Source organism: Nicotiana attenuata, chromosome 8, assembly GCF_001879085.1.
Source record: "Nicotiana attenuata strain UT chromosome 8, NIATTr2, whole genome shotgun sequence".
Lineage (NCBI taxonomy): Eukaryota > Viridiplantae > Streptophyta > Magnoliopsida > Solanales > Solanaceae > Nicotiana > Nicotiana attenuata.
The window spans coordinates 15,668,078-15,694,072 of NC_031996.1; the positions used below are offsets into that span (position 1 = coordinate 15,668,078).

General features: G+C 38.1%; 1 protein-coding gene across 11 annotated transcripts; it reads left to right on the top strand.

Moving 5' to 3' along the window:
* Positions 18,460 to 21,257, top strand: LOC109231791 (pectin acetylesterase 8-like). 11 transcript variants are annotated; one of them, XM_019397420.1, is made up of 13 exons: positions 18,460 to 18,558; positions 18,722 to 18,846; positions 19,039 to 19,121; positions 19,237 to 19,369; positions 19,459 to 19,538; positions 19,639 to 19,725; positions 19,849 to 19,973; positions 20,079 to 20,139; positions 20,247 to 20,300; positions 20,399 to 20,495; positions 20,582 to 20,689; positions 20,783 to 20,928; positions 21,058 to 21,257. In XM_019397420.1, coding segments are annotated over exons 1-13 (1,206 nt in total). In that variant the 5' UTR covers positions 18,460 to 18,556; the 3' UTR covers positions 21,163 to 21,257. The 11 variants fall into 11 exon arrangements, with proteins under 11 accessions (XP_019252965.1, XP_019252964.1, XP_019252968.1 ...); XM_019397419.1 differs by having other exon boundaries at positions 20,399 to 20,476; positions 20,554 to 20,689; XM_019397423.1 differs by having other exon boundaries at positions 20,399 to 20,476; positions 20,623 to 20,689.

A 25,995-nucleotide genomic window follows, 5' to 3' on the forward strand; every position in this document is an offset into this window, starting at 1 on the left:
TCCATCTGCATCCGCATTACATAAGGCTACCATTCTGCCTTTCGAGACTAAACGTTGTCTCCATCTGCATTTGCATTGCATAAGGCTACCATTCTGCCTTCCAATTTGCATAAGGCTACCATTCTGCCTTCTGAGACTAAACGTTGTCTCCATCTGCATTTGCATTGCATAAGGCTACCATTCCTCCTTCCAATTTGCATAAGGCTACCATTCTGCCTTTCGAGACTAAACCCTGTCTACATCTACATCTGCATGGCTGAAAGATCGCCACATCTACATCTGCATGGCTGAAAGATCGCCACATCTACATCTGCATGGCTGAAAGATCGCCACATACTGTATCCGCATGGCTGAAAGATCGCCACATACTACATCTGCATGGCTGAAAGATCGCCACATACTACATTTGCATGGCTAAAAGATCGCCACATACTGCATCTGCATGGCTGAAAGATCGCCACATACTGCATCTGCACGGCTGAAAGATCGCCACATACTACATCTGCATGGTTGAAAGATCGCCACATACTGCATCTGCATGGCTGAAAGATCGTTACATACCGCATCTGCACGGCTGAAAGATCGCCACATACTGCATCTGCACGGCTGAAAGATCGCCACATACTGCATCTGCACGGTTGAAAGATCGCCACGTACTGCACCTGCATGGCTGAAAGATCGCCACATACTTTATGGGCTGAAATATCGCCAACTCATCCACAGGCGTCATCGTTCGGAGGCACCATCTTCATAGCTCGAGAACACCATGTCATGGCCTGAGGATCTCTTTCAAACTTTTTCATATCATTATTCACAGGCGTCATGGTTCGGAGGCACCATCCTCATAGCCCGAGAACATCATTTCATGGCCTACGAATCCTTTATCATACGCTTCATGGCCCAGGACATCATGGTCTAAGGACGTCATCCTCATCGTCCGAAGACAACATTCATGGTCCGACGGGAACTTGCATCATGTTTAAATTTACGCACAATATATGCTTGTATTGCTTATTTGCAGGTAAGACGGCGAGCAACGGCCATCCCGGTAGGAGCGATCCCGCTCCACTTCCCGCAGCCATATCAAACCTAACCATTCCCGTAAACCGCCAAATCACCCGGCCCAAGATATTGCTCCTGTTCTTGAAGTGCCTTCATCGGCACACGCCGCCGATAGATCCTGAACTATACATGGCATGATTCTTGCAGAACCAGGGATATGTAGGCAGCTCAGAAGCCAGGGTGCGGCCTAAACCTCTTCAAACCGTTTCGCTCGGTCAAAATTGGCCATCGTTTCTTTACCCGAAAACTCTTTCATCATTCCCGGGTAAAGAGGGGTAGTTGTTGACACCCAATTTTTCCCTATATATTTTAAATATGCAAAATACCTTTAAAATAGCATATATATGCATATATAAGCATGCCCAAGGTTTTATTTATTTTTCCATAATTTTAAGGGTTTTAACTTGATTTATTTTCTCCCTTTTTATCCATAAAATCCCCAATAATTATTTTCAAAATTATTATTTTGATAATTCATCTATTGGATTTCTATATGTATGCCAAAACATGGATAAGGTAATTTTTGCATATTTTTACAATTTTATTTAGTATATTTAAGTTAAATTGCACATAATTGCAATAATAGCCTTTTTAGATTTAATTATGTTCTATACGCATAAAATTGGATCCTGTATTTTTAAATTGTTAATTATGTATTATAAATTATTTTAGCCCTTTAAATTAGTTTTCAGAAACTATTTACTATTTTTTATAAATTAAATAGGGAAAAAGTGGCTACTTAGAATATAGCCAAATTGGCTTTCAATTGTAGCCCAAAATTGGACCCCAATTTCCCAGCCCAATTTCAATTAAAAACCGACCCACACCCTTTTGACCCATACCCAAACCCGGATCCCCACCTACCCTTCTCATCCCAGCCGTTGATCTCTAAGATCAACGGCCCCTATTCTCTCTTACCTTTTTTAACCTAAACGACCCCCTAACCTAATTCATTTCTTACCAAACCGCCGCCCTAGAATCCCCTTTCTTCTCCAATTCTCTCTGAGACCTAAAATCTAACCCTAGCCGCTGCCACCCAAACCAGCCTTAATCCCCTTCGATCCTCACTCAATCCATGGATTCCCAGGGCTGTTTGAGACGTATACCTGTCTCCTACGTCTCCTAGTTTCCCATTTTTGTGATTTCGTGGAAATATCTCGAAGAGATCTAGTCTAGATCTTGCTCAACTAAAATCCATGGCAATTCGAGTCAGATCCATGGCTTTTCCGGCTAAGACCGGTAACGATCTAATGTTTTCTCATCTTCTTTGGGTTCTCTGAAACCCTTACTCTTGAGATTTTCCGCTTTTCTTTAGATCTGTCTTAGATCTAGGTGTATCTATGAGTTTTTAACCGATTTTATCTTCGTCTCTGCTATTTTTCTGAAAACCCTAGCTATAAATCCTCCGATCCTTTTAGATCTGTGATGGATCTATGGGTTTCTTAAGGTTTTCACCTGTTTTCCTCAAAATGTTTCTCCGATTTCAAACGATTTCTTCATTTTCCAGACTAGGGTTTCAAAACCCTTTTTACAAAAATGATTTCTTTCTGATTTTTAGTAATTACTTGATTTTTAGCATGTTTAAACATTACCCCGAGTCTTTCCTTTTTGCTCATTTTAGTCAAGAAACCCTAATGCTTCTGGTTTCGATTCGAAGTTTGAATTTGTTTGCGATGTGTTTGCATGACTATCATGAACATTCTAGGCTTTATATGTGTTCTATATGCTCTTGTGCTTCCTGTTCTAATTCGTTCTTAAGGCTTCTCTGAATTTGTTAAAACCCATGCTATTTATCGTGTAATAGGTCTGACTATTTGTCTTTTCGATCGTTCACGTAATTTATGTTGATTCTATGTAATCTCCTTAAACCTACATCTTTGATTTTGGGTATTTTCCTTGTAACTCTGTACTTATTTTTTGAAATTGCTTCCTTACTTTTGTGATACTTTCCTTAGTTAGTGCTGATTCCCCGTGATTTTCAATCTCATTCGTGATTCTCTGAACTAAATTTTCAGAATCAAATTGTACTCTACCTTGTTTATATGCTATTAATTAACGTGCACTTTCCTTATGTTTAAACTATTATGTACTTAATCCTTATTACATGCTACATGCTTTTACTATTCCTATTATGGTAAAATTAGTTTTACAAGCAATTCTTTTCCTTATTTGATACAACTTGTACCCGTTTGAACCATGGCTCCCTAATTGAAAGAAGTCCAGGTCTCTAATTGATTCTGATTCGTATTATTTCTATTATTATGCTAAGTCAGTACTTATTACCTTATTTTTGACCTATTTTTAAGGCTATAAATGCCCTAAGTCCTTTCATTAAACAACACGGACAATAAGTTCAGAACCACACATACACACTCAAAACTCTCTCTTCTTTATCTACTACTTGTGCTACTGCTTTGTCTAGCCGGCTGAAATCCAAGGCTAGACTGTGGAACTCTACTTGCTTTACTTTTTCTGCACTTTGCTTCCTTAACTGGTATGTTCCTAGTTCAATTCTGAAACTCAACTCTATGTGCTCCACTGTTTGTCAATCCCTGTCTCTTTCTGCACTGACTTAATGGCTCATGTTGTTTAATTGCACTTCATGTCTACTGCTTTACTCAGCATGCTTAAGTTCGGCCCTCTCCTGGTCAAATGTAATCAGCATGTCTACTTGAGTGCCTGTTTATGTCCCTCAACTAGTATGCTTCCAAATGTACTTGGTTAATACCAAGTCATGACTAATTTTGTGTAATAGACTCCTACATGACTACTCCCATACCCTGCCCCTATATCTTGTTACTGTTCTAATTTCAAGCATGATTCCCTTGTTGACTCTTTGAAGTAATTGTTTATGTTCTGGAGACCAATTAGTCCCTACATGTTCTTTGTACTTGCTAGTCTATATGCACCTCTTCTCAGCCATGTTTATGTGTTTCTAATTTGGGCCCTCTATGTCCCCAACCCCTATTTCCCTGCTTGTAACTTCTATAACTGTTCTGTGTGTGTGCTGGCTTGTTCCAAGTTGTTGTTGCTCCTATCCCCTTCCCCCTTTCAAAACTATTTTTCCTTAATTAACTCTTCTGTTGCTGCTGCAAACTTATTTCAAACTAATCATTTTCAAAACTGTTTCCAACTCAACTCTTTTAAATCTATGTCAAGCACTCTCACAAATACTCTTAGACCACTAGGTTCTGCCTCTTTTGTGTGAGCCTTGCCTTGAGACCCTGGAGCTCCCTCTGAACTTGGACACATAAAAGTTGGCCTTTCCACACTACACTTACTCTATCTTGGCTATGAAATCTGGGTGTGAGCACTGCCCGGGATCCATTGAGATCCTTAGGGAACTCTGACACACCCGGATATGAGAAAGACTATGGAACAAATCTTGGCATTTGAAGTGATTTATTACATAACTCAGGGAGGAAGTCCTAATCAGGCTTCCTATAGTGTAACTTCTTATTTTCATTGCTACTTATGTAATTCATTTCAATGTTGGTCTGTAATAACCTGTTGTAAACAAGTATTGGGGTAGCTAGTGAAAGGGGATGGGGTAAATATGCATGCTATAGTTGTTGAGGGTAGAAAACATGTTATTATGGTTATATTCCTAATTGTGAAATAGAAACCATGTCTAGGGTTCATACATGCATTAGAAATCATGCTCTTAGGACCCATGTTTTCTTGCTTCAGCATCTCATCCATCACTAATCCATGTTTTATGTCTATCACTTAGAAATCCTGTTCCTAGGACAATAACAACATTGGCATAAAAGCTGTTACTCTCGTACTTTCAGAAGTCACATTTCAATAATTCTGCAACTCTTGTGCGCATTTAGAAATCATGCCTTAGGGATTCTGTTTTTTAACAATCCTGCCATTTGCATGTGCATCTTAGATACCATGTTTTAGGATCTTATCCATACTTGCATTCACACTTAGTGTAAACTGCTGGTTATAAAAGAGGTAAAAACAGCTTGACACTTGATTATCCTGTTTAAAATAATTGGTAATAATCTATGCATTCGTATCAACTAGAACAGCATGCTCTTTGAGTAAAATAATTTCCACTGTTTTCATAATTCTGAATAACTGCTGCACATTATTTTACGCCTAGGCAAGACTTAGGTAATCAACTTTAAATAAAACCAGAATCATCTCTGTGATTAGTGTCTAACTATCAACTGTTAAAATCAGTAGGCAAGCCTGATTCGGACTTTTTTTCTGAGTCATGTGATAAATCTGGTTTTGTTGTTATCACTTAGATACCATGCATAGGATTTAAATTCAGACTTTAATTGTGTATGAGTCATGTTGTTTGTGTATATTACCTGTGGAGGTATATTTGAGCCTTTCGTTTGTCTTCCATGCTCCCCTTAATTGAAGTCCTACTTGTTATTGTATGTCGCCTTAGTATTTTGCCTTTAAACCTGAGGGTCTGCCTAGAACCTCCTTCTAATAGGATAGAACTCCTAAATTCCTCCGGGACTGATAGGAAGGGACGGGTAACAACATGCGATAGGGGTCGAGACCAACCTTCACTTTAATTACCTTCACGGGGCGAGAAAGGGTAGATATGGATATGTTGACCGATTTGCTAATGCCATGCTTAGCCCCTTTTCTAAGGAGTGATTATCGGGCATTGTACTGATGTAATCCATATTACAAACAAATATAGGACACCCCTCTTTACATTCATGAACATGCTTAGATTATAATCCTTTTCAAAATCTCGCTGTCTTTCAAACATTTATGTGTTTAAACTTAAATTCCCTACTATTTGAGCCATACTTGCTTACTTGCTAATTGTACAAATTCACAAAAAATTTCTGGCCGGGAACCACACTAGTGGATCCTGAGGGGTGCCTAACACCTTCCCCTTAGGATAATTTCAATCCCTTACCCTATCTCTGGTTATCAAACATAGTCAGAAATGAACTATACAGGTTCCCTAACGCACCTTAAAATCGTTAGGTGGCGACTCTTCAAAAATGCAAACCCCCTTTCCCAAAAGGAAAGAGTTGTCCCAACCAAAATGTCATAAACTCGATTCCCTCCGCGAGGAAAGGAAAAAGGGGGCGCGACAGCTGCTACGTTAATATCTTAGTCTTTATCCAAAGACTTTAATTTATCATCCATTAATTTTTAATTAACTTGGTAATCCCCTATTAGTTCAACAATTAAACAATTACCCACATAATTAAGAATTATCTAAAATTACTTAATATACTACTTACTTTTAACACACCTCATACACCTTACTATCATGGTTGTACCTTGTATGGTACTAGTCCATAAATACTAGGTATTTTAGCTCAGGCCGTATTTTATCCCAACATGTCAAACTTTGACAAAAATTCATTTTCTTTGATTTGCTTACCGTCTCATCTTCACGAATTTACTCATTAATTGTTTGAAATAGCATAATGCTTATAATCTCAAAATAATCTCATTCCCAAACTTACGTGATTAGCTCACGACGAAACTTTAACGTACGAAAATGCGGAATGTAATATCTCATTTCCGAGCTTATATAAATTTACTTATGGCGTACCTCCACGTACGAAAACATGAGGTGTAACATTCGCACTATGCTGCAAAACTCAACCCTTAGCCACACAACAAACCTGAAAATCCTTAAGCACCACACTTTAAATATTGAACCCACTAGAACCATTGTACAGAGTAGCTCACTCTAAGCTAGTCCGAAATATATATAAAAAAATCTAATGCTCCGTTATCACATGAATACTCTAAAGAGAAACCGAATGAATCATTTGCCTTGGACATCACATTCATAAAGAAGATAAAATATGAGTCATTCCATGACCTTCACATCAATCGATAATACAAAATGTAATGAATATCCATCAAATTCCTGCCCGAGTTACCCCTGATGCTCCCTTCATCAAGTCATAACTAATCCATATACGTACCGAAACCCATAAACTACAAATCACATGACCATGTGACCCAATCATCAACGGTAGGCTCTCCCACTTAGCCTTAGGCCACAATCACATAACTCAAGAACCCACAATGACTTCTCCTCTTTTGTTACCCCGATCTAGCACTGTTACTCAACTAAATTTCTCATAATCTCATGTTACACTAATCATGACACATCCCAAGTTATCAGCCCCAATGCACTCTTAACCTCATGACAATCACTCCATCTTCCTCTAGCGATCCGGACCCACATTGCAGTACATGCCTCACGTTGGATAGAAGGTAAAACTCTTTATAGGAACTTCATCAGAAATCATGTAACTCCTAACCTTCTAACAAAAGATAGCCCACCTATGTAACCTCATATCGACATCCTCTAATGATATTTTCATAGTTAAATCCACTATAAAATCAGTTAATTCTCCTAGGTCCACACTCGTTTGCCTGCCGTTAAGAATCTATTCATTCCATTAATATCAACTGAAGGTCCAACAACACATTCAAAGATCGAGACCATATTGCATCCCAAAATGATAATCAATCATTCACATTTCCTTTGTATTCCGAACAACTCCTTCTGTCACATTCGAACTTTCCAAGTATATAAGCCACCATCTTAAAGTAAATACGCAGACTTAATCATTTGTCCAGCATGACCCAAATGACACTAAGCTTTCTCGAGGCATGTGTCTATCCTACCATAAAATCCATACAATATGCTCCCACTCCCACTCCGGTTTAGCCATATTTCGAATCAAACTACTCGACCTCTGTTGCGCATACTTGACCTACTGACAATTCAACCACTACGAGACTTATCCCCCCATGTCCTTTCTTATCCTTTGCCACCAATAATGCCGCCCCAAATCATGATCTATCTCCGTAGTACCCAAACAAATAGAACTCCATCAACTCTAACCCTCCTCACGGAATATCTCCCTTGAACCATCAACACTGGAAGCACCGATTCGACCCTGAAGTCGTAACACATCATCATCTCCGATAACCGCTTCTTAGGTACCACTTCACAACACCGTGCCCCCAAAGTCAAACAAATGAAGACCATCATACTGAAGATCCTTAACGCGTTCAAACAAGGGAAACAACACAAACAAGAATTCTACCAAGTTCGAAAATACCAAATCTCGCAACTCCGTCAACCAAAGCTTGAACATCCATAGTCCAATTGCCTCTCATGCGCTCGAATTAAATATTGAATCTTCCAATCATCTCTTCCTGAAGTATTCACCGTTGCAACACATAAGTAAACACCTTACTGTTCACGCTAACACTGCGTGATAACAACACGAGAAACATCACAATACACCATGTATAGCCCTAAACTTGTGGGCAACACCAACACTGAAGTAGAACGGCGTAACACTCCTCTACAAACCGCCTGCATATGTAGCGAAAAACCTACTGCACCATATTTGTAGCATCACCACAACTTGTTAGTGCCCAACTGATATTGAATGCTCGGCATATCATATGAATGAGTAGGAAGGAACTGAAGACATGAGCTTTAATGAAATCAAATCGCACGACAAGGAATCAAGAAAGGGAAGTTCCCCTAACAACCATGTAGCCTCTGAAAGATAATTACAGACGTCTACGTACAAATCCACAAGACTCTCCTAAACTTACTCATGACTCGTGAGACCTAAGTAAGCATAGTGCAGAAGTATAATATTAGTACGTAAATCAATGCATACCCAGTAAGTATCTAGCCTAACCTCGAAGAGATAGTAGTGAGGGGTCGACATCGACACTTACTAGTGATCCAATAATCAAAGTACAATAAAGTTCGATAGGTATGAAGCATGGCAAGTAAAAGTAGTGAAAATAGATATGCGTACATAACATGATCCTCAACATAAGAGTACATACAAAACCCTCAAAGAAGCCGAATACTACCTCGAATAGAATATATGTAGGATCAATAACCAATAAAATATCTTGTGTAAAGTCAGATGGATTCATAGATTGTCACGACCCAAAATCTGCCTAGTCGCGATGAAACATAACCCTTATACTAGGTCAGCCAAACATAGAACAAGATAACTCAAACGATAAAAAATTAATAACAAGAAATTAAGTGACTGAATTCCATACAACTTCCCAAGGACTAGTAGTACAAGTGATGAGCCACTATAATTTAGATTTAAAAACCGAAATTAAGAAATAGTACAATATCTGTTTGAAATTTACATAAAAATAGTTTGTCCTAAACTACCATGAACAAGGGGTAGCCTGAATCTAGAACACTAAAACATATTCAGTGCAAGGCTTCCTCTTCCACATCTATGCATCTCTAAGATCTGCACATAAGGTGCAGAAGTGTAGCATGACTACAACCGACCCCACGTACTCAGTAAGTATCTTAACTAACCTTGGTGAAGTAGTGGCGAGATTTTTAGCTAAAAGATAACTACTTATATTTGTACCTGTGCAGATAATAAGCAGAAAGAGAAAATACGAGAAAAGATACACACATAATCATGTAATGAATGAACCAAGAATACAAATGACAGAGGGTGCAGGAATATCATTACTTCTCAGTCTCACAACACGATAAAATGATAGAAAACAAAGTCATGAATAACCATAATACATACATACATACATATATACATACATACATATATATATATATATATATATACACACGCAGTTGTGGAGTGCACCCCATCTCATATCTCATATCAATGTCGTTGCGACGTGCGAGTGCGACCTTATCCCCCATATTTATATTATCACTGTTGTGGCATGTGGCCTGATCCACAATATCAATAAATATACTAATCATTGTTGGGTGTGTAACCCGATCCAAAATATCAACAATATAATATGAAACCACAACAACAACCAAATGCGGGAAAATTTCACAATGTAACACTAACAAAATAACCACGTAATACCCGACTGGGTAGTGCAACTCGACAGGGTAGAAAGAGCGGCCCAATATCAAAAACAGTCCACCATATATAATGGCAAGGTTTCCACAAGGTATATCACACAGCCAATCCACAAGTCACCCAATCTGGTTAAACAAAGGTGAGTAATACATGAAACAAGCAAAGATATTTATCAAGTAAGAATAGGGATCAGATGAAGGCATTCAGTATATGAAATCATGTGGCAAGTAGAAGAACGTAGGTTTTAAAGACATTTATAAGTGAAGGCGTATGGCAAGTAGAGCATATGGTAAGTGGAGACATATAGCAGGTTAAATCATGTCGTGAGTGAAAACATATAGCAAGTTAAGGAATTTAACAAGTAAATCACTTGACAATTAGAGATATGTAACATGTAAGGGCTAATAACAAGGAAAGGCATAAATTCGAAGAGGACATATAATAGAAGCAAATCAAGTGAAAATGCATGTGTAATAGTAACAGACAAGATAAAGACATAGTTATAACATTACGGGCCAAAGGAAAACACAGAGATAACTACCTAAGGAAACAAAACTCAAGGTCTCATACGAAACATCAAACACAAATGGAAACCAAAGTAAAGGGCATGTAGGTGCTTAATGAATAATCATAACATAAACCCAACTTCCTTTCTTTTCTGCACGGTAATAAAAAAACAAAAACAATGTCATTTTAAACCGCATTGAAGCTGATCCCATTGAAGGATGAGAATTGGCTGTGGCGAGCGCAGTTCTGATTGTTGGTTGCTCTTCAAACGAAGACGGCAAGGACCGGTACTCAGCCTCATGGTATAAGGCGCAACGACTGGGATCTAGAAATGGGAGTTGGCATTTTGCACTATCTCAAACTCCCCCCAGAGCGCCGAGGCAACCTCCTCGGTTGGTGTAACTAACTCAACAGATTGAGCAGTCTATTGAGTTGAGGAAGGTCGTCGTCTTCTTTCTATAGAATCCCCCCCCCCCCCTCGATGGCTTACGTATTATCGTTAATCATCACGTTGTTTATGGCCGGCTCGAAAGCGACATTCTTCGCCCTCTTATTCTTTCCCCCGGTAGCAGAGGAATGTCTTTTCTTTTGGTTGTTTGTTCTCCGGCCAGGGACTCCGAGGAGAAGCACTCGCACCAGAAGCATGCCTAGAGACACATGTCTGTGTAAAAGCCTTAGGCAGCAGCCTCGCCGCATCAGCAGGATTAGCCAAAACATCCTCCTCGGGAACAACAACTGAGCCCTGGGGTAGACCTGAATTCAATAGAAGAGAAAGCTCAAACAACTTCCTTATATGAAAAGGTAAAAATAAGATGAGTTCGACTTACCATGATTTTTGGCATTTCACCCGTATTTAAGGGAAAGTTCTTTCCACATGCGAATTTCGGGCGTAGTAATGTCCAAAATTTTCTGGACCCATTGGTCCAAGCCTTCAACCCTAGGTAGACCCCACCGAGTCGCTGAAATAAGTAAAAGAAGAAGGGTCAATAACAATATGGAATGATCTTTAAAGGAAGAAAAACTAATGGTAGACTTACGAATGCGGTTCCATAATTCTGGAAAGGCTGGAGCCATAGACGGGATGATGTCACTGGTGGCGGCTGATACGAACCATTCCATCCACCCACTATCGTTGTCATCATCCATGCTGGACATCAGAGCATGGTGGCTACGCGTGCTAAAATTTATTATTCCCCCACGGAAGATCTTGGGAAAATAGAGGTTCATCACTCGGGCTAAGGATAGCTCTTCTCTCGTCTCCTGGCACAAGCGCCGAAGACAAGCGATTGTCCTCCACACAGAAGGACATACTTGTGCCAAGCACACCTGATTGTGGAGGCAGAACTCCAGATGACAAAGTCAAGCTCTCCACTCAAAGAGAACGCTCCCAAAGTGAAGGGATACATGTAAAAATACGTAAAACCCTTCTTAGGCAAGGTTATCTGCTCCGCCAGGTCGGGAGCGATAATGTCCAAATCTTGACATTGGCAATCTTCTCTCACAGCAGGGATACTAGAAGCACGGATGGGAGAAAGATATATACTAACAGCTCACGTACGAGGGTGAGCAGAAGGACACTTCTCTAAAAATCTTTGGTAGTAACTAGACTCTTTGGGATTATGTTACTCACTGTAGGGAGAGCAACATCATCAGCTTTACCTTTGTTCTTTGAAGAACTAGGGTTTCTGGAAGAAGATGTCATTTTTATCAGAAGGAAGGTTTTCTCTCTATAAAGAAAGTTAAAGAAAGATTAAAGATGAAGTATGAGTTGAGTAAAGAAAGTTTGAGAAAATTTAGAGTATTATAAAGTGTAAATGAAGGAGGTTAATGCGTATAAGTAAAGGTATAGGCGGTTAAAATCGTGGTCATAATTACCTCGATAGCCGGAGTGATGCTAAATCGTGGGATGACGCGTGTTCGGGGCATTACATGCAGAGAGACATGCGTCTAATCAACCGCCTGTCACACCTCCTTTTTACACCTCTACCCCGAAGGATAAATGTATAAGGGAGTTTTTCCATTTAAAGTGACATTATTCGAAATGGGATTATTTATTTATTTTTTTTAGAGTCGCCACTCGGGAAAGGATGGGCTTTTGGTGTCCCGAGTCACCGGTTTAATTTAAATCCCAAATCGAGGAAAAATTTCGACTTCCCAATTGGAGTCTGCGAACCAGAAATTCTGTGTAAGGAATTCTGTTGACCCGAGGGAAGGTGTTAGGCACCCCCGGATCCCGTGGTTCTAGCACGGTCGCTTAAATTATTATAAATGGCTAAAATCTAGTTTTATACATGTTCAATCCTATAGTGCAATTTTTTTAAAATTATTTACCGTTTTTAATTTATTTTTACGAAAATGAACGTCGTTTAAGAGCGTGTTTTCAGATCACGTCACATGAAATGCACCCGGATCCTCAACACCTCTTATTCAACGTTTTAGGATTTGGATTTGGGTGGCATGAAATGCACACCCGACTTTAGGAAGGTAATTTTATTAAAAGACGCGCCTAGAGCGACTAACGTGTTATCAACTTTATGGGGGCCATGGAAATTCGCTAAACGGCACGCCCAATTTCTAAAATATTTTAATATAGTATTTAATGAGGGCCCCGCAATTTATATGTTTTATGCGACGAGGCTCGTCTCATGTTTTATCTAAAGGTATTCTAAAGAAGCTATGATTTTTCTATTACAGTGTTGTCTCTAAAAGGGCCTTAATTAATTTGCATTTGTAAATTCGGGTCTCGAATTCAAGTCCGAATTCAAACAAGAGAGAAGACCCTCTTAATTTAAACTCGCTACCTAACTCGAGAACCTAAATCTATATTTGCAAACTGATACCCATGTCCTTAATGTAATTTCAACGGATTCTATCTTCCAGCGATTTTTTGAGCCATAAAAGCTTGGCCCAGTTCTATTGCGCGGGGCTGGTCAGGCATGGGCCTGATGCCATACGAATAGGGCCCATTGTCCTTAACCAACATTAGTCTCATAAAATGAACTGAGAGGATTTTGGGGTAGAAGCCCAATTGAATTCAGATAAGTTGGCGAGATGATTTGGGCTTCCAAGGAGCCCAAACTTACTAGGAGTCCAGATCCAAAGCCTATTCTTTTGGGCTGTGGAATTACAAGTATATGGATCTTCAGTTACTCATTTCTTCACAAATTAGCCTAAACTCATCATTCTAAAAAGCGTAAACCAGTAAATTCTTATGCTCAAATTAATCAAAACAGCGTATTGGCCCAGTGATAATTAAGCTATGATTTAATCAATGAAACTGGTTCGAGATGGATCATCACATAAACGAAAATCAACAATGAAATTCCGTTAAACACATGGAAACTAGACCTAATACCACTACACATTCCATTGTATCATACGGAAATCTAAAGCAATCCAAACGATCTAGTAAATGGTTTCGACAGTCCAGTCTTAATTTACAAGCCATAGTCTAATAACAGTTATTCAATTACATGAATCACAATAATAAAATCCATAGAAAAATTGTGCTGCATATCATTTCATTTCCATGAACACAGGAGTTACATGATGTGTACCTGGGAAGGAAGACAAAATGAAGAAGAAATTAGAATCAGCAGCAGTAATCAGCAGCTAATAGCCAGGCACCAGCTCGTACGCAGTCCAGCAGATAACAGAAATAGACCAGAATCGAAATGTGAAAGAACACGACTCCAACAACCACGCAACAGACTTGATTGAACCAAAATGAATTGAAACTAAACTTAGGAGGAGATTTCTGAACTTCAGCAACTAGAGATAACTCAGAACATACTGATTTGATCTCGAATTTGAGCAAAATTGGACTAGAACTCAAGACCAACCTTAAGGCAATATAACAGTGTTTTCTTTTATTGGGCTTCTTTTCTTTGTATTTTTTTTTTGTTTTGATTTTTGCAGGAATAAGATCTAAAAGAAACTTGAACTTCAGGATTCAGATTTTTTTTTTTGAAATTTTCAGAGGTCCCCTCTAACTTGTTGAACAAGGCAGTGTGTGTGCCTTTTATAGGCAAAAATGTAAAGCTTTCTTCAGATTTTGTTTTTCTCTTTAGTCCCTCTCCTTTTAACTTTCAGTCCCTAATTTTTAAGACTTATTACCCAAGTAACAACACCTATTTTATTGAAAACTATACTAAAGTCTATTCTAGAAAGTCCTACACCCATTACAATCCCTATTCTATCCTTACCCCTTTTCAAAAATTACCAAATCTGCTGAAAGTACCCTTTTCTATACCTGAACTGCCCTCAAAACTCTCTTGGAATTACTGACCAACCCAAACCCCTTTACTTTAGTTAGTACTGACTATAGTTAACCTTATTTAATCTAAATCAGCTATAACCAATCAATTAACCCTAATTACTAAAATTCAATCAAACCAGTGATTTAATCCAACCAAACAGTATCTGAACAGGGTTGAAACAACAATTAACTAAGATTAAAATGATGCAAAATCGAATTGCAAAGAATTATCGAGACAGGCTAACACACGTTCAAGGATCGAACTATTGAATTAAAGGCTAAAATCATGCGTTGACAGTCAAATATGTACACTAATTATTAAAATTGCTAGAACACATACTGAATCAAAAAAGATAAGCAAAACATAAAACAAAAGAAACAAGAATAAAATCAGAATTAAAAGAAGGGAAAACAGAATACCTAATAGAATTAGGAACTCGGTTAGGCACTGTTGCTTGAATCCTCCAAGATTCTTGACACGTAACATCCCTAATCGTGTGTTTTCACAAGAACCCACATGATTAGGGAAATTACGGTCAAAAATCCCTAAATTTTGAGCTAGGGTTCTGCCGGTTTTAAGATTTGAAATTCGAGGAGTTATGGCAAGATTCGAAAGGTTTTGGTCAGGGATTAATGATGGGGAGGTCATGGAGACTGTGGGGTGTAAATTTGGGCCGGTTTGGACAGGTTCATGTTTGGCTCGAATCTTCAAATGAAGATTCGAGAAGTTCCAGAAAGATTCGAGCCAAACGGTTTAAGGATTTGGGTTGGGGGTGGTTAGAAGGTCTTAGGGTGTTAATTTGGCGGCCATCGGAGAAGGTGAGGTTTTCCGGCCAACCTTCCATTTAAGATTCGAAGAGTTGGGGCCTGATTCGAGGGGAGCTATGGTGATGGTTGGAAAGGGGAGGTCGAGGTGAGTTTGTGGTGTAAAAATGGCGGAGTTTGGCCTAACGGAACCGCCGTAAGGCGATTTCCGGTAGGCGGAGTCGCGGTAGTCATGGGCGGAGGGTTCAGGGTCGTCTCTGAGAGAGACGATGGCTAGGGGGGGGAGTATATTCAGACACTTATATATTAAATGTCGTAGGCTTCAGGACCGTTGGATCAATTAACCTAGACGGCTAGGATTAACTTGACGTAAAACGACGTCGTTTAGCCATTAGGGGGTCTGGACCGGGTTGGATGACGGGTCTTGGGCTCATTGACCGGGTTATTTCGTTTGTTCAGCCATTTTGGCCCAAATTCGGGTCTTTTAAGACCAACTTTTCTCTTTTTCTCAAAATTGTTTTCTCTTTTCCCTTTTATTTTCATTTTGTATTTTTTATAATTTTCTGACTTTATTAAAATGCAAGATTAAAATAAAGACCAAATTCATTTCCAAAATTAAACTAATTAAGTCCTAAAATTGATTAAGTCCTACTTAAAGCAAACCCATGACAAATTCAACAATTAAAAAGGAAAAATGCAAAAATGGACTATTTTGTTATTTTCTTTATATTTTGTTTTAAAAATAACTTAACCACTAATTAATCATGAAATTAGATCCTAAACGCAAATGCCAAGTATTTATATGAATTAAAATTCACAAAAATGCAAACAATCAACAGAAACTAACACAAAATTCTCACAATCGTAAAATAATGAAAGAAATCATTTTGTTTGGAATTTTTGGGAATAATTCATATAGGGCAAAAATCACATGCTCACACTTGGTAGCTGTTGTTGTAGCAAACTCGGCAAGCAGCAGAAACTGATCCCAAGAACCCCCGAAATCTATGACACAAGCGCATAGCATATCCTCCAATATTTGAAAAGTGCGCTCAGACTGTCCGACCATCTGAGGGTGGGATGCTGTACTCAACTCAACCCGTCTGCCTAACCCTCAGTGCACTGCTCTCCAAAACTGTGATGTAAACTGCGTGCCCCGGTATGAAATGATGGACCCCGGCACACCGTGAAGGTGAACAATCTCGCAGATGTAGATCTCAGCCAATCGCTCCAAAGAATAGGTAGTCCCATATGGAATAAAATGCGCGGACTTGGTCAACCGATCCACAGTCACTCAAATAGCATCAAACTTCCTCGAAGTCCGTGGGAGTGCAACTAAAAAATCCATGTTGATACGCTCCCATTTCCACTCTAGAATCTCGAGCCTCTGAAGCAATCCACCCGGTCTCTAATACTCGTAATTCATTTATTACTATGTAAACTTATAATTTAGTTGATTTTTTTAGCGACACGTCCCTCCGCCCCTGACCATTGTAATCATTTAGTTTTTCTTCTCTACAGATCTACACATTAGAATTCATAGCATCTTGCTCCTAATTTAGACATAGTTCGGCTGTTCAAGCTCTGTTCGATTCATCATACTATCAAGGATCATCCAATAAGAATCATTATTCTCTGCTTTATTTTTATTATAATATCTATCATTGAATTTATTTTCCACTTCTCTATCACGTTGCATTAACAAAAATTTATATTTTTCGGACTGAATCGGTTGCTTGTGACCCATCATATAAAATTAATTGCTTTAACATTGAAAATTATTTTTTGGATTAAACCGCATGAACTTAAAGAACGATTTGTCATATGCCAGAGTGTGGTTTTATTTGACCACCTTGATTAATGTGCTGTTAATGGATATATCATGAAATATATAATAAAAGATTATTTCTCTTAGTTTGCAAGCTCTGTCCAGCCTGGTGAAAAGTTTTTTTCTTCTTAGATTTTTGTACTTATTGACCATTACAATTTCATGAGTTTCTATTCATGCTGTAAAGGATATTGACACTTAGGTCACCCTACATATAATGGATTTAATTTGATCATATACATTGACTATCAGTAATTTGTACAGTACTAACATGATGTTTTAACATGTTGAAGCATGCAATCTCATTTGTTGTCCAGATTAATGATCTCACTTTCGGACAATACCAGTAGTTATTATTTAGGTCCTAATAGTGCAAGAATTCTTTTAAACTATCACTGTATGAAAGTTAAACTCAACAATTATATTTAACTTTATGTAATAATCATCGACTGCCTATCTCGAAAGAATGGTTAAAAACTTGATATTAGCATATTAAACTACACTAGTAGCTGTGTAAAAAGTATCGCCAAATAGCAAGACGAATTCATGTGAATTGTTCGAAAAGAGAAGAAAAGTAGTAAAGAGAGTTATTTTCCGCTGCAAAGAAAAGAAGAAGGTTATGGAAAATTTGAATTTCTACTGCCAAAAGCAAAAGTAAACCATGTGAACTGTTCAAACAGAGAAGAGAAGAAGTAAAGAGAGTTAATTTTTCACTGCTAAGAAAAGAAGAAGGTTATGGGATATTTTAATTTCTACTGTCAATTAGCTAGAGTAACCCATGTGATTGCTTGAAGATGATAAAAAAGTGAAGAGAGTAAAATATCACTGCCAAGAAAAGAGGATGGTTATAGAAAATATTAATTTTTATTACCAAATAGCAAGAGGAACCCATGTGAATTGTTTGAAAAAGAAAAAACAAGTAAAAAGAGTAATTAGTTATTCTGCCAAGGAAAGAAGGTTATGGGAATTGGGAAACATTAATTTCTACAGCCAAATATGGCAAGAGAAAACCACGTGATTTGTTTGAGACAAGAAGCTAAGTAAAGAAGTGATGGAGATTGGCACATGCATGGAGGCATTTTAGAACCCTAGCCTGGAAGCAAGCAAAATAGTTACTGGCATTGGCATTATAAATAGAGAAGAACTATCAGACCAACGTAACTCATTCACCTCTACTTGCTTCTACAGTCTACTAGTATATAATTTCTTTCTCTCGGGAAAATAGAACTCCTTTCTTTTGCTTTCTCTCACCAGCCTTTCTAAGAAGACCAAATGTATTAATTATTTCATTCTATTTGTCTTTGCATCTCTTTCTTCGTTATTTTATCTAAAATTTGGCAATGCGGTGTTTCTCCTGACAAATGTTGAGTTTAACAGAAGGAATTTTTACATATGCAATATAATAAGCCAACAATTGATTATTTGAATGTTTTGCAGGATGGTAACCTTTTTCTTAGCTTTGCTAGCATCTTCAGCAATGTTGACAGCTATTATGGCCCAACAACCACAAGAACTGAAAGTGAACATCACCATACTTCACAGCGCCACTGCTGAAGGCGCAGGTAAAATACTCTTATCTCAGTTAATGTTAGGCGTACCTAGTTTAGAGACTAGGTGCCATCACGACTCATTCGGAGAGATTTTGGGTCGTGACACAGCGCCGCTGCTGAAGGCGCAGGCAAAATACTTGACCAACAGAGAAAACAGAATCACATGTATACTAACTAATTTATTTGTTTTCGAGTCACCAACAGTGTGCCTAGATGGGAGCCCTCCGGCATATCATCTTGATCAGGGATATGGTAGTGGACTTCTCAGCTGGATCATCGTTGTTGATGTTAGTTATATTTACTTCTTCTTCTATTATTCTTCTTCTTTTCATCTTTATCTTCACCAAATTGCCAAATCTTCAATTATTCTGCTTTTTGTCAACTCTTTTGAAAAATTGTTAGGGCGGTGGTTGGTGCTCTAGTATCTCTGATTGCCAACATCGTTCAAATAGCGGCTTAGGTTCTTCCACAAATACGCTTCCACCACAAGTCACATTTTCGGGAATTCTTCATGACGATTCCAGAATTAATCCAGGTGAAGCTATATAATATTACTATTTTCTTGCTTTGATCTTACTCTTCGTAGTTTAGCGGCTACTAATTTGTAAAAGTATGAGTTGGCAGACTTTTACAATTGGAATAGAGTTAGAGTCAGATATTGTGATGGGTCGTCGTTCACAGGTGATGTTGAAGATGTTGATCCTGTAAGTAGTACTGCTTCCCTAGTATTGAAAAATAAATTGCAGTAGTATTTCTACTGCTTTACAACTTTTCTGATATGAAATGTTTTCCAATCTACATTAGGATACCAAACTTTATTATAGAGGAGCAAGAATCTTCAGAGCCATTATGAATGATTTATCCAGAAAAGGAATGCAAACGGCTGAAAATGTAAGATTCAACTGATATCGCTCTCTAACCCCATATAGTATAACACAAGTCACATACTATGCTACTTTACAACTTTTTTCCCAATTGGCTTAATTCTAAAACCAAAATGCATTTTATATGTAGGCAATTCTAACCGGAACTTCAGCTGGAGGATTGGCTACAATCTTGAATTGCGATAAGTTCAAGTCTCTCCTTCCAGATGATGCCAGAGTAAAGTGCGTTGCAGATGCAGCTTTCTTCATCAATGCGTGAGCTCTTCTTGCTATGCGATAACTCAAGAAATTAAATGATTTTGATGTCTTATTGATTTATGTCTATGCCGTTGAAACTCAAGTGTTTCATAATTTATGCAGCAAGGCAATATCTGGTACTTTAGATATCCAAGATGAGTATAGGAGAGTGGTTACTTTGCATGTGAGTCCCATTGTTTTTTATTCTAGTAAGATATAAAGTATATGGTCAATAAGTAATTGCAAGTTAAAATTCATTTGCTTTAATATTTATGTTTCTTCTTGTTTAAGGGATCGGCTAAGAATTTGCCTCTATCTTGCACCTCTATAATGGAACCAAGTTTGGTAAGAATTTAAGTTTTTATTTGGAAACAAAAAACTTTTCCTTGTGCTATATTTTTATTGCCCTCTAGTAACATTACTCTTCCTTAATGATGGTACAGTGCTTTTTCCCCCGAAATGTTGTTCCATACGTTCAGACTCCATTTTTCATAATCAATTCACACTATGACTCTTGGCAGGTCAACGATACAAATGCCGGTTTCTTTCCTTTAATTTTTTTTGTTTGTTTTCTTTAAAATCTATATCTTTCCTTTAGATAATTCAAAATACTAATTCCAGGTTAGTTACATTTTGGTCCCTGAATAGTGAATACCTCGATCCTCAGCATATCTGGAAGCATTGCAAGAGTCATATAAGTAACTGCACATTTATCCAGCGTATGATCATTCAAGGTTAGATTAATAACACATACCTTCCAATTATATAAGTAATGGCTTCTGCTTTAATTCTTTTTGTTTCATTTTTTTTTTGTTTATTGAATATAGGTTATGGAGTGGAGTTCTTGAAGGCATTCTTGGGACTCACCCCTTCGTTTACGAGGGGTTATTTCATAACCTCTTGTTATTCCCATGGTGAAATTGTATGGACGAGTTACTGGTTCAGTCCTACCTCTCCAAGAGTGCTTAATAAGGTAGTCTTTCTTTTGTTTTATCCATATAATGTTGTGCCTTTATTATTTTTTGATTTATCATGTGTCTATCATACGTAATTTTAATTTACGAGTTAATAACAGATTTTGTTGTAACGTTTTATCTTGTAGACAATTGCGGAAGCTGTTGCAGATTGGTACTTTGATAGAGCAGGGTTCCATCAATACATCCACCCATACCCATGTGCTAGAGATTGTGCCTTGTCAACTTCATGAAACTTTTTTAAGTAGTCTTATGCTAAATGCTCTGCTGAGCTGTGTAGAAGTACTGTTCCAGTATTCAGTGAATGAAAAATTAACTTTTGTTTAGATTCCAATTACCGTTTCTTTCGCTGAGTATGAAGTTCTTGCCATTGCTGAGTATATACATCAAACCATATTGGCAAAGTTGGCTTTGTTATTTCACAGCTTTCGTTAAAATCGATGAAAGGATAGAAAGTCAGAAAAGTTAATGAATGAAGGAATAAACGGTGCATATAGATAAAATTTGCCTACCTCGTCCTTCTAATATCCCAAATATGGTTGGATATTTTTTTAAAACATATATCAAAAGCCATCAGTGTTGATGGGACTAGTGTCACGATCCAAAATCGAACTAGTCGTGATGGCACCTAACTCAACCCGCTAGTTAAGCCAATTGACAACTATCAAATTTTATGAGATTTATTAAGAGAAGAAATAATAAAACAATTGCTTTTATACAAAGGATTTTCCAAGGACTAGTAGTACAAATCATGAGTTTCTATGATTTAGAGTTTACAAAGCTAGTGTAAAATAAATACACCATCTGTTCGAATTATACATAAACATATTTTTCATAAGTCTAGGGCTACCATGAACAAGAGGAAGCTATAACCGGAACACAGGTACGCCTTCAATGCTAGCTCCCATCATACACAGCAACGTCAACACCCAAATCTGCACACAAGGTGCAGAAGTGTAGTATGAGTACAGCTGACACCATGTATTCAATAAGTAACAAACCTAACCTTAGGTAGAAAGTAGTGACGAGCTGGAACAGAGGTTAGAGTCCAACACCAATAGCCAATAACAGTTCATAACAACATAATAATAATGGTACAAGAAACATACTCAGATATAAGATGCTCAACTCGTTCACAATCCCGAAAAAATAGGCATGCTTTTCAAATATATCAGTGAAAGCCCAATTATTTATCTGAAATCATCAAAATATGAGTAGGTTTATAAAACTGTGATTTTTACCAAAACTTTTCAACAATAATTAAGATGTTTCATTTTTCAGATAGCACGAGGAAAGTACATCTCTATGCCTTTATGTCACAATGCAGGTGAAATCATGAATGTCACCGAAATCCAGTAGCAGAAAAAAATGCATCTCTATGCATGTATCTCAAGTACGCATATCAAATACAATGTTTCTCAATTATGAACTCATGTACTCACACTCTCAGAGTACTCAATCTCACTATCTCACACTTTTCACTCATCATGCTCAATCACTCAACATGCTCAGTCACTCAGTACTATATATGGCCAATCCAGCCTAGGGAAGATCCATTTCATATATATATATATATATATATATATATATATATATATATATATATATATTCAGTCACTCAGTATTGTATAAGGCCAATCTAGGCCAGGGGAAGATCCATCCCCAAATATAAATGATTCGGGCAAGATCCATGCCCACGGAAGATCCATCCCTCAATATAATTCAACTGCGCTCACTGGGTGTGTGTACAGACTCCGGAGGGGCTGCTTCAACCCAAGCGCTATAATAAGCCAGATCTAGGCATAAATCAATAAAACATGATGCGGTGTGCAGCCTGATCCTATAAATATCACTCACAATCAAGCCCTCGGCCTCACTCAGTCATCAAACTCTACGGTCGCCCGGGCTCACAATGTCATAAAACTAGCCCAAAAATGATGATATGATGTATCAATAAATAGCAACAGAGACTGAGATATGATATGCCATGGATAAATATGTCTGAGTACGAAATTTCAATTTAAACATATAATTCAACAACAACATCAACAACTACCCAGTATAATCCCACCAAGTGGGGTCTGGGGAGGGTAGGATGTACGCAGCCTCACCCTTACCGTGGAAGGATAGGGAGACTGTTTTCAAATGACCCTCGGCTAAAGAAGGTGAAGGAGGCCCTGATAGCAAGAAAATAGTTAGAACACTAAATCGGAGAAAACAACAAAGAATATGGAAGGAGTACCGATAACAAGTAATAGCAAGATAGTATATTTAGACAAATAAGTCCAAGGCAGCACACGAGAATATGATTCAACAGCAGAAATGACCTCAGTAGGTCCCAATAATACCAACATATGCCTAAGCATGATTTCTAAAATAAATTACAGCTCAGGTCTTCTAACATATAAAGTACAATGAAAATATCCAGAGAAGATAGCTACACAGTTCCATGGAATCGACTAAATCACAAGTCACACAGTGCACGCCCACTCGCCCGTCACCTAGCATGCTCTTCACCCCAACATCAATCACATAACACGCAATTCGAGGTTTCATACCCTCAACACCAAGTTTAGAAGTATTACTCATCTCGAACAAGCCAAATCTAATAACAAGCAAGCCAAACGATGCTCCAAAAATGCCATCCCCCGCGTATCGATCTCCGAACGGCTCGAAACTAGCCAAAAGCAACTCAAATACATCAAATAAAGCCCAAGGAAATAATTCCAAATGACAAAGGTCAAATCGTTAACCAAAAGCCCAAAATCAACCCAAAAATCCAACCTGGATCTGCGCTTTGGAACCCGACAAAACTTACAAAATCCTACAACACATTCAATTACGAGTCCAACCATACTAGTTTAACTCATATCCGACACCGAACCGATGTTCAAAACTAAAAAATTCACTTTATGAAATTTTAGACAAAACCCCCCAAATTTCACTTTGAAATCATCAATCAAATGCCAAAAATGAAGATGGATTCATGAAATATAATAAAAATCGAGTACAGAACACTTTATCCAATCCATATGGTAAAAATCGCCTAAAATCTTTTCCAAATCCGAGCTCCCCAACTAAAAAAATGACCAAATGAACAAACCCTCGATATTAAGTATTTTTGCTCAGCAATTCTGGCTTGTTTCGTGTTCCAAACAATCTCGGAACTCGCTTTTGTTGCCTCCAATGGATTCCTTGTGAAATTTCAGTTAAGTTAGGCTTTAGAATCACTCTATTTGACCTTATAATGAAGGAGATATGATGGTTTCAATATTTGGAAATAGTGCAGATTTTTAAATAAGAAGTCAATGGCAATTTCGTAATTAATCTGAAAAAATCTAGCAATCCAATTCTCAGTAAAATGCCCCTAAACTCTTCATACGATGTCTAAATTCGACGATTCATTTTGTTATGGCTTTGTAATTATGATACGGATCTAATGCTTCAATCAAAATCCAAATTGGAGCTCGTTTGCTTAACATGGTACCATTTATGTTAGAAGAAACGATGCCGAAACATAAGAAAAACGAGCGCAACACAACCCAAACCTATCCGAAATTCACCCGAGCCCCTGGGGACCCCGTCCGAGCATATCAACAAGTCCCATAACATAACACGGACCTAATGAGTCCTCAAATCGCTCATAACAACATCGAAACGACGAATCGTACCTCAAATTAAACTTAATGAACTTTCGAACTTTCGACTTCCAAAAACTCGCGCCGAAACATATCAAATCAACTCGGAATGTACTCAAATTTTACACACAAGTCCCAATTGACATAACGAAGCTATTTCATCCCCGGAACCACAATTCGAACCCAATATCATCAAAGTCAACTCCCGATCAAACTTATGAACATTCCAAACCTTCAAATTTTCATCTTTCGCAAATTAGCATTGAAACCTTCTAGAAATATCCAAATGCAAATCCGGGCTACCATCCGGACCTAACTGAATCATCAAATCTCCAATCCGAGGTCAAACACTAAAAAGTCAAACTTGGTCAACTCTTCCAACTTTTAAGCTTCAATCATGAAATTTATTCTTCCAAACAAATTTCGAATTACCTGAAAAACCAAAACCGCCGATACACACAAGTCGTAATACATCATACGGAGCTACTCATGCCCTCAAACAACCGAGCGAAGTGCAAATGCTCAAAATGACCGGTCGGGTCGTTACATTCTCTCCTTCTTAAACATACGCTCGTCTTCGAACGTGCCAAGATTTGTTCCTAAAGCCATCAAATCGTCGTGTAACCTTACCATGCACATACCCAGGGGTGATCCCACGTCACCCTATTCCATATAGGCCCAACACCACAACATAACTAAAGATCATTACTTCAACCTCAGCCCGTAATCGCAGAATCCAATTTCTAACATCTGGAATTTCCCACAAGACCTGGACCTCGCATCTACACACTGTGTAAGTCTGGACAGGCTGTATCAAGCCATAACCATAACCCAAGATGTACTCACATGACATACCGCACAACTCGCATACTCGTAGCAAAATTTTCAATCACAGTAGCTGCTCAAAACAACCCAATACCGGTAATAAATCTCATATCAAACAGAACCTCGTTCTAAATCTCCGTTCACTGCTGATGATGAAACAAACACGCAGAAACTCATAACCATTTATTAGATCAACAAGTCATGGAGCTCCTTCTCCTTCGATAAGAATTATAGCAATTTCTAAGCCGATTCTGATATTATCCTTCCAAATATACTGTAATCAAATCCGATAGCACCCATCCTAGATCCAACGACCTCATCTTATCAAATACCAACTACTTTACTGACATGCCACACCAATACTACCCAAAGCCACAAACTGTGCAATCTGTGCACCAATACACAACAATTCAAATGTACTCAAACATGGAAAATGACTCAAACGAGAGAACCGTCCCACAACCTTAACAAGTACAGCCACAACGCAATGCGAAAAACCCATCACTCACTGTAGAACCATAACACACGAATCTAACACAAAGGATCATATCTCAACATAACTCCGCTGCAATGTGTGACACCATACAAACACTGGTCCATAGG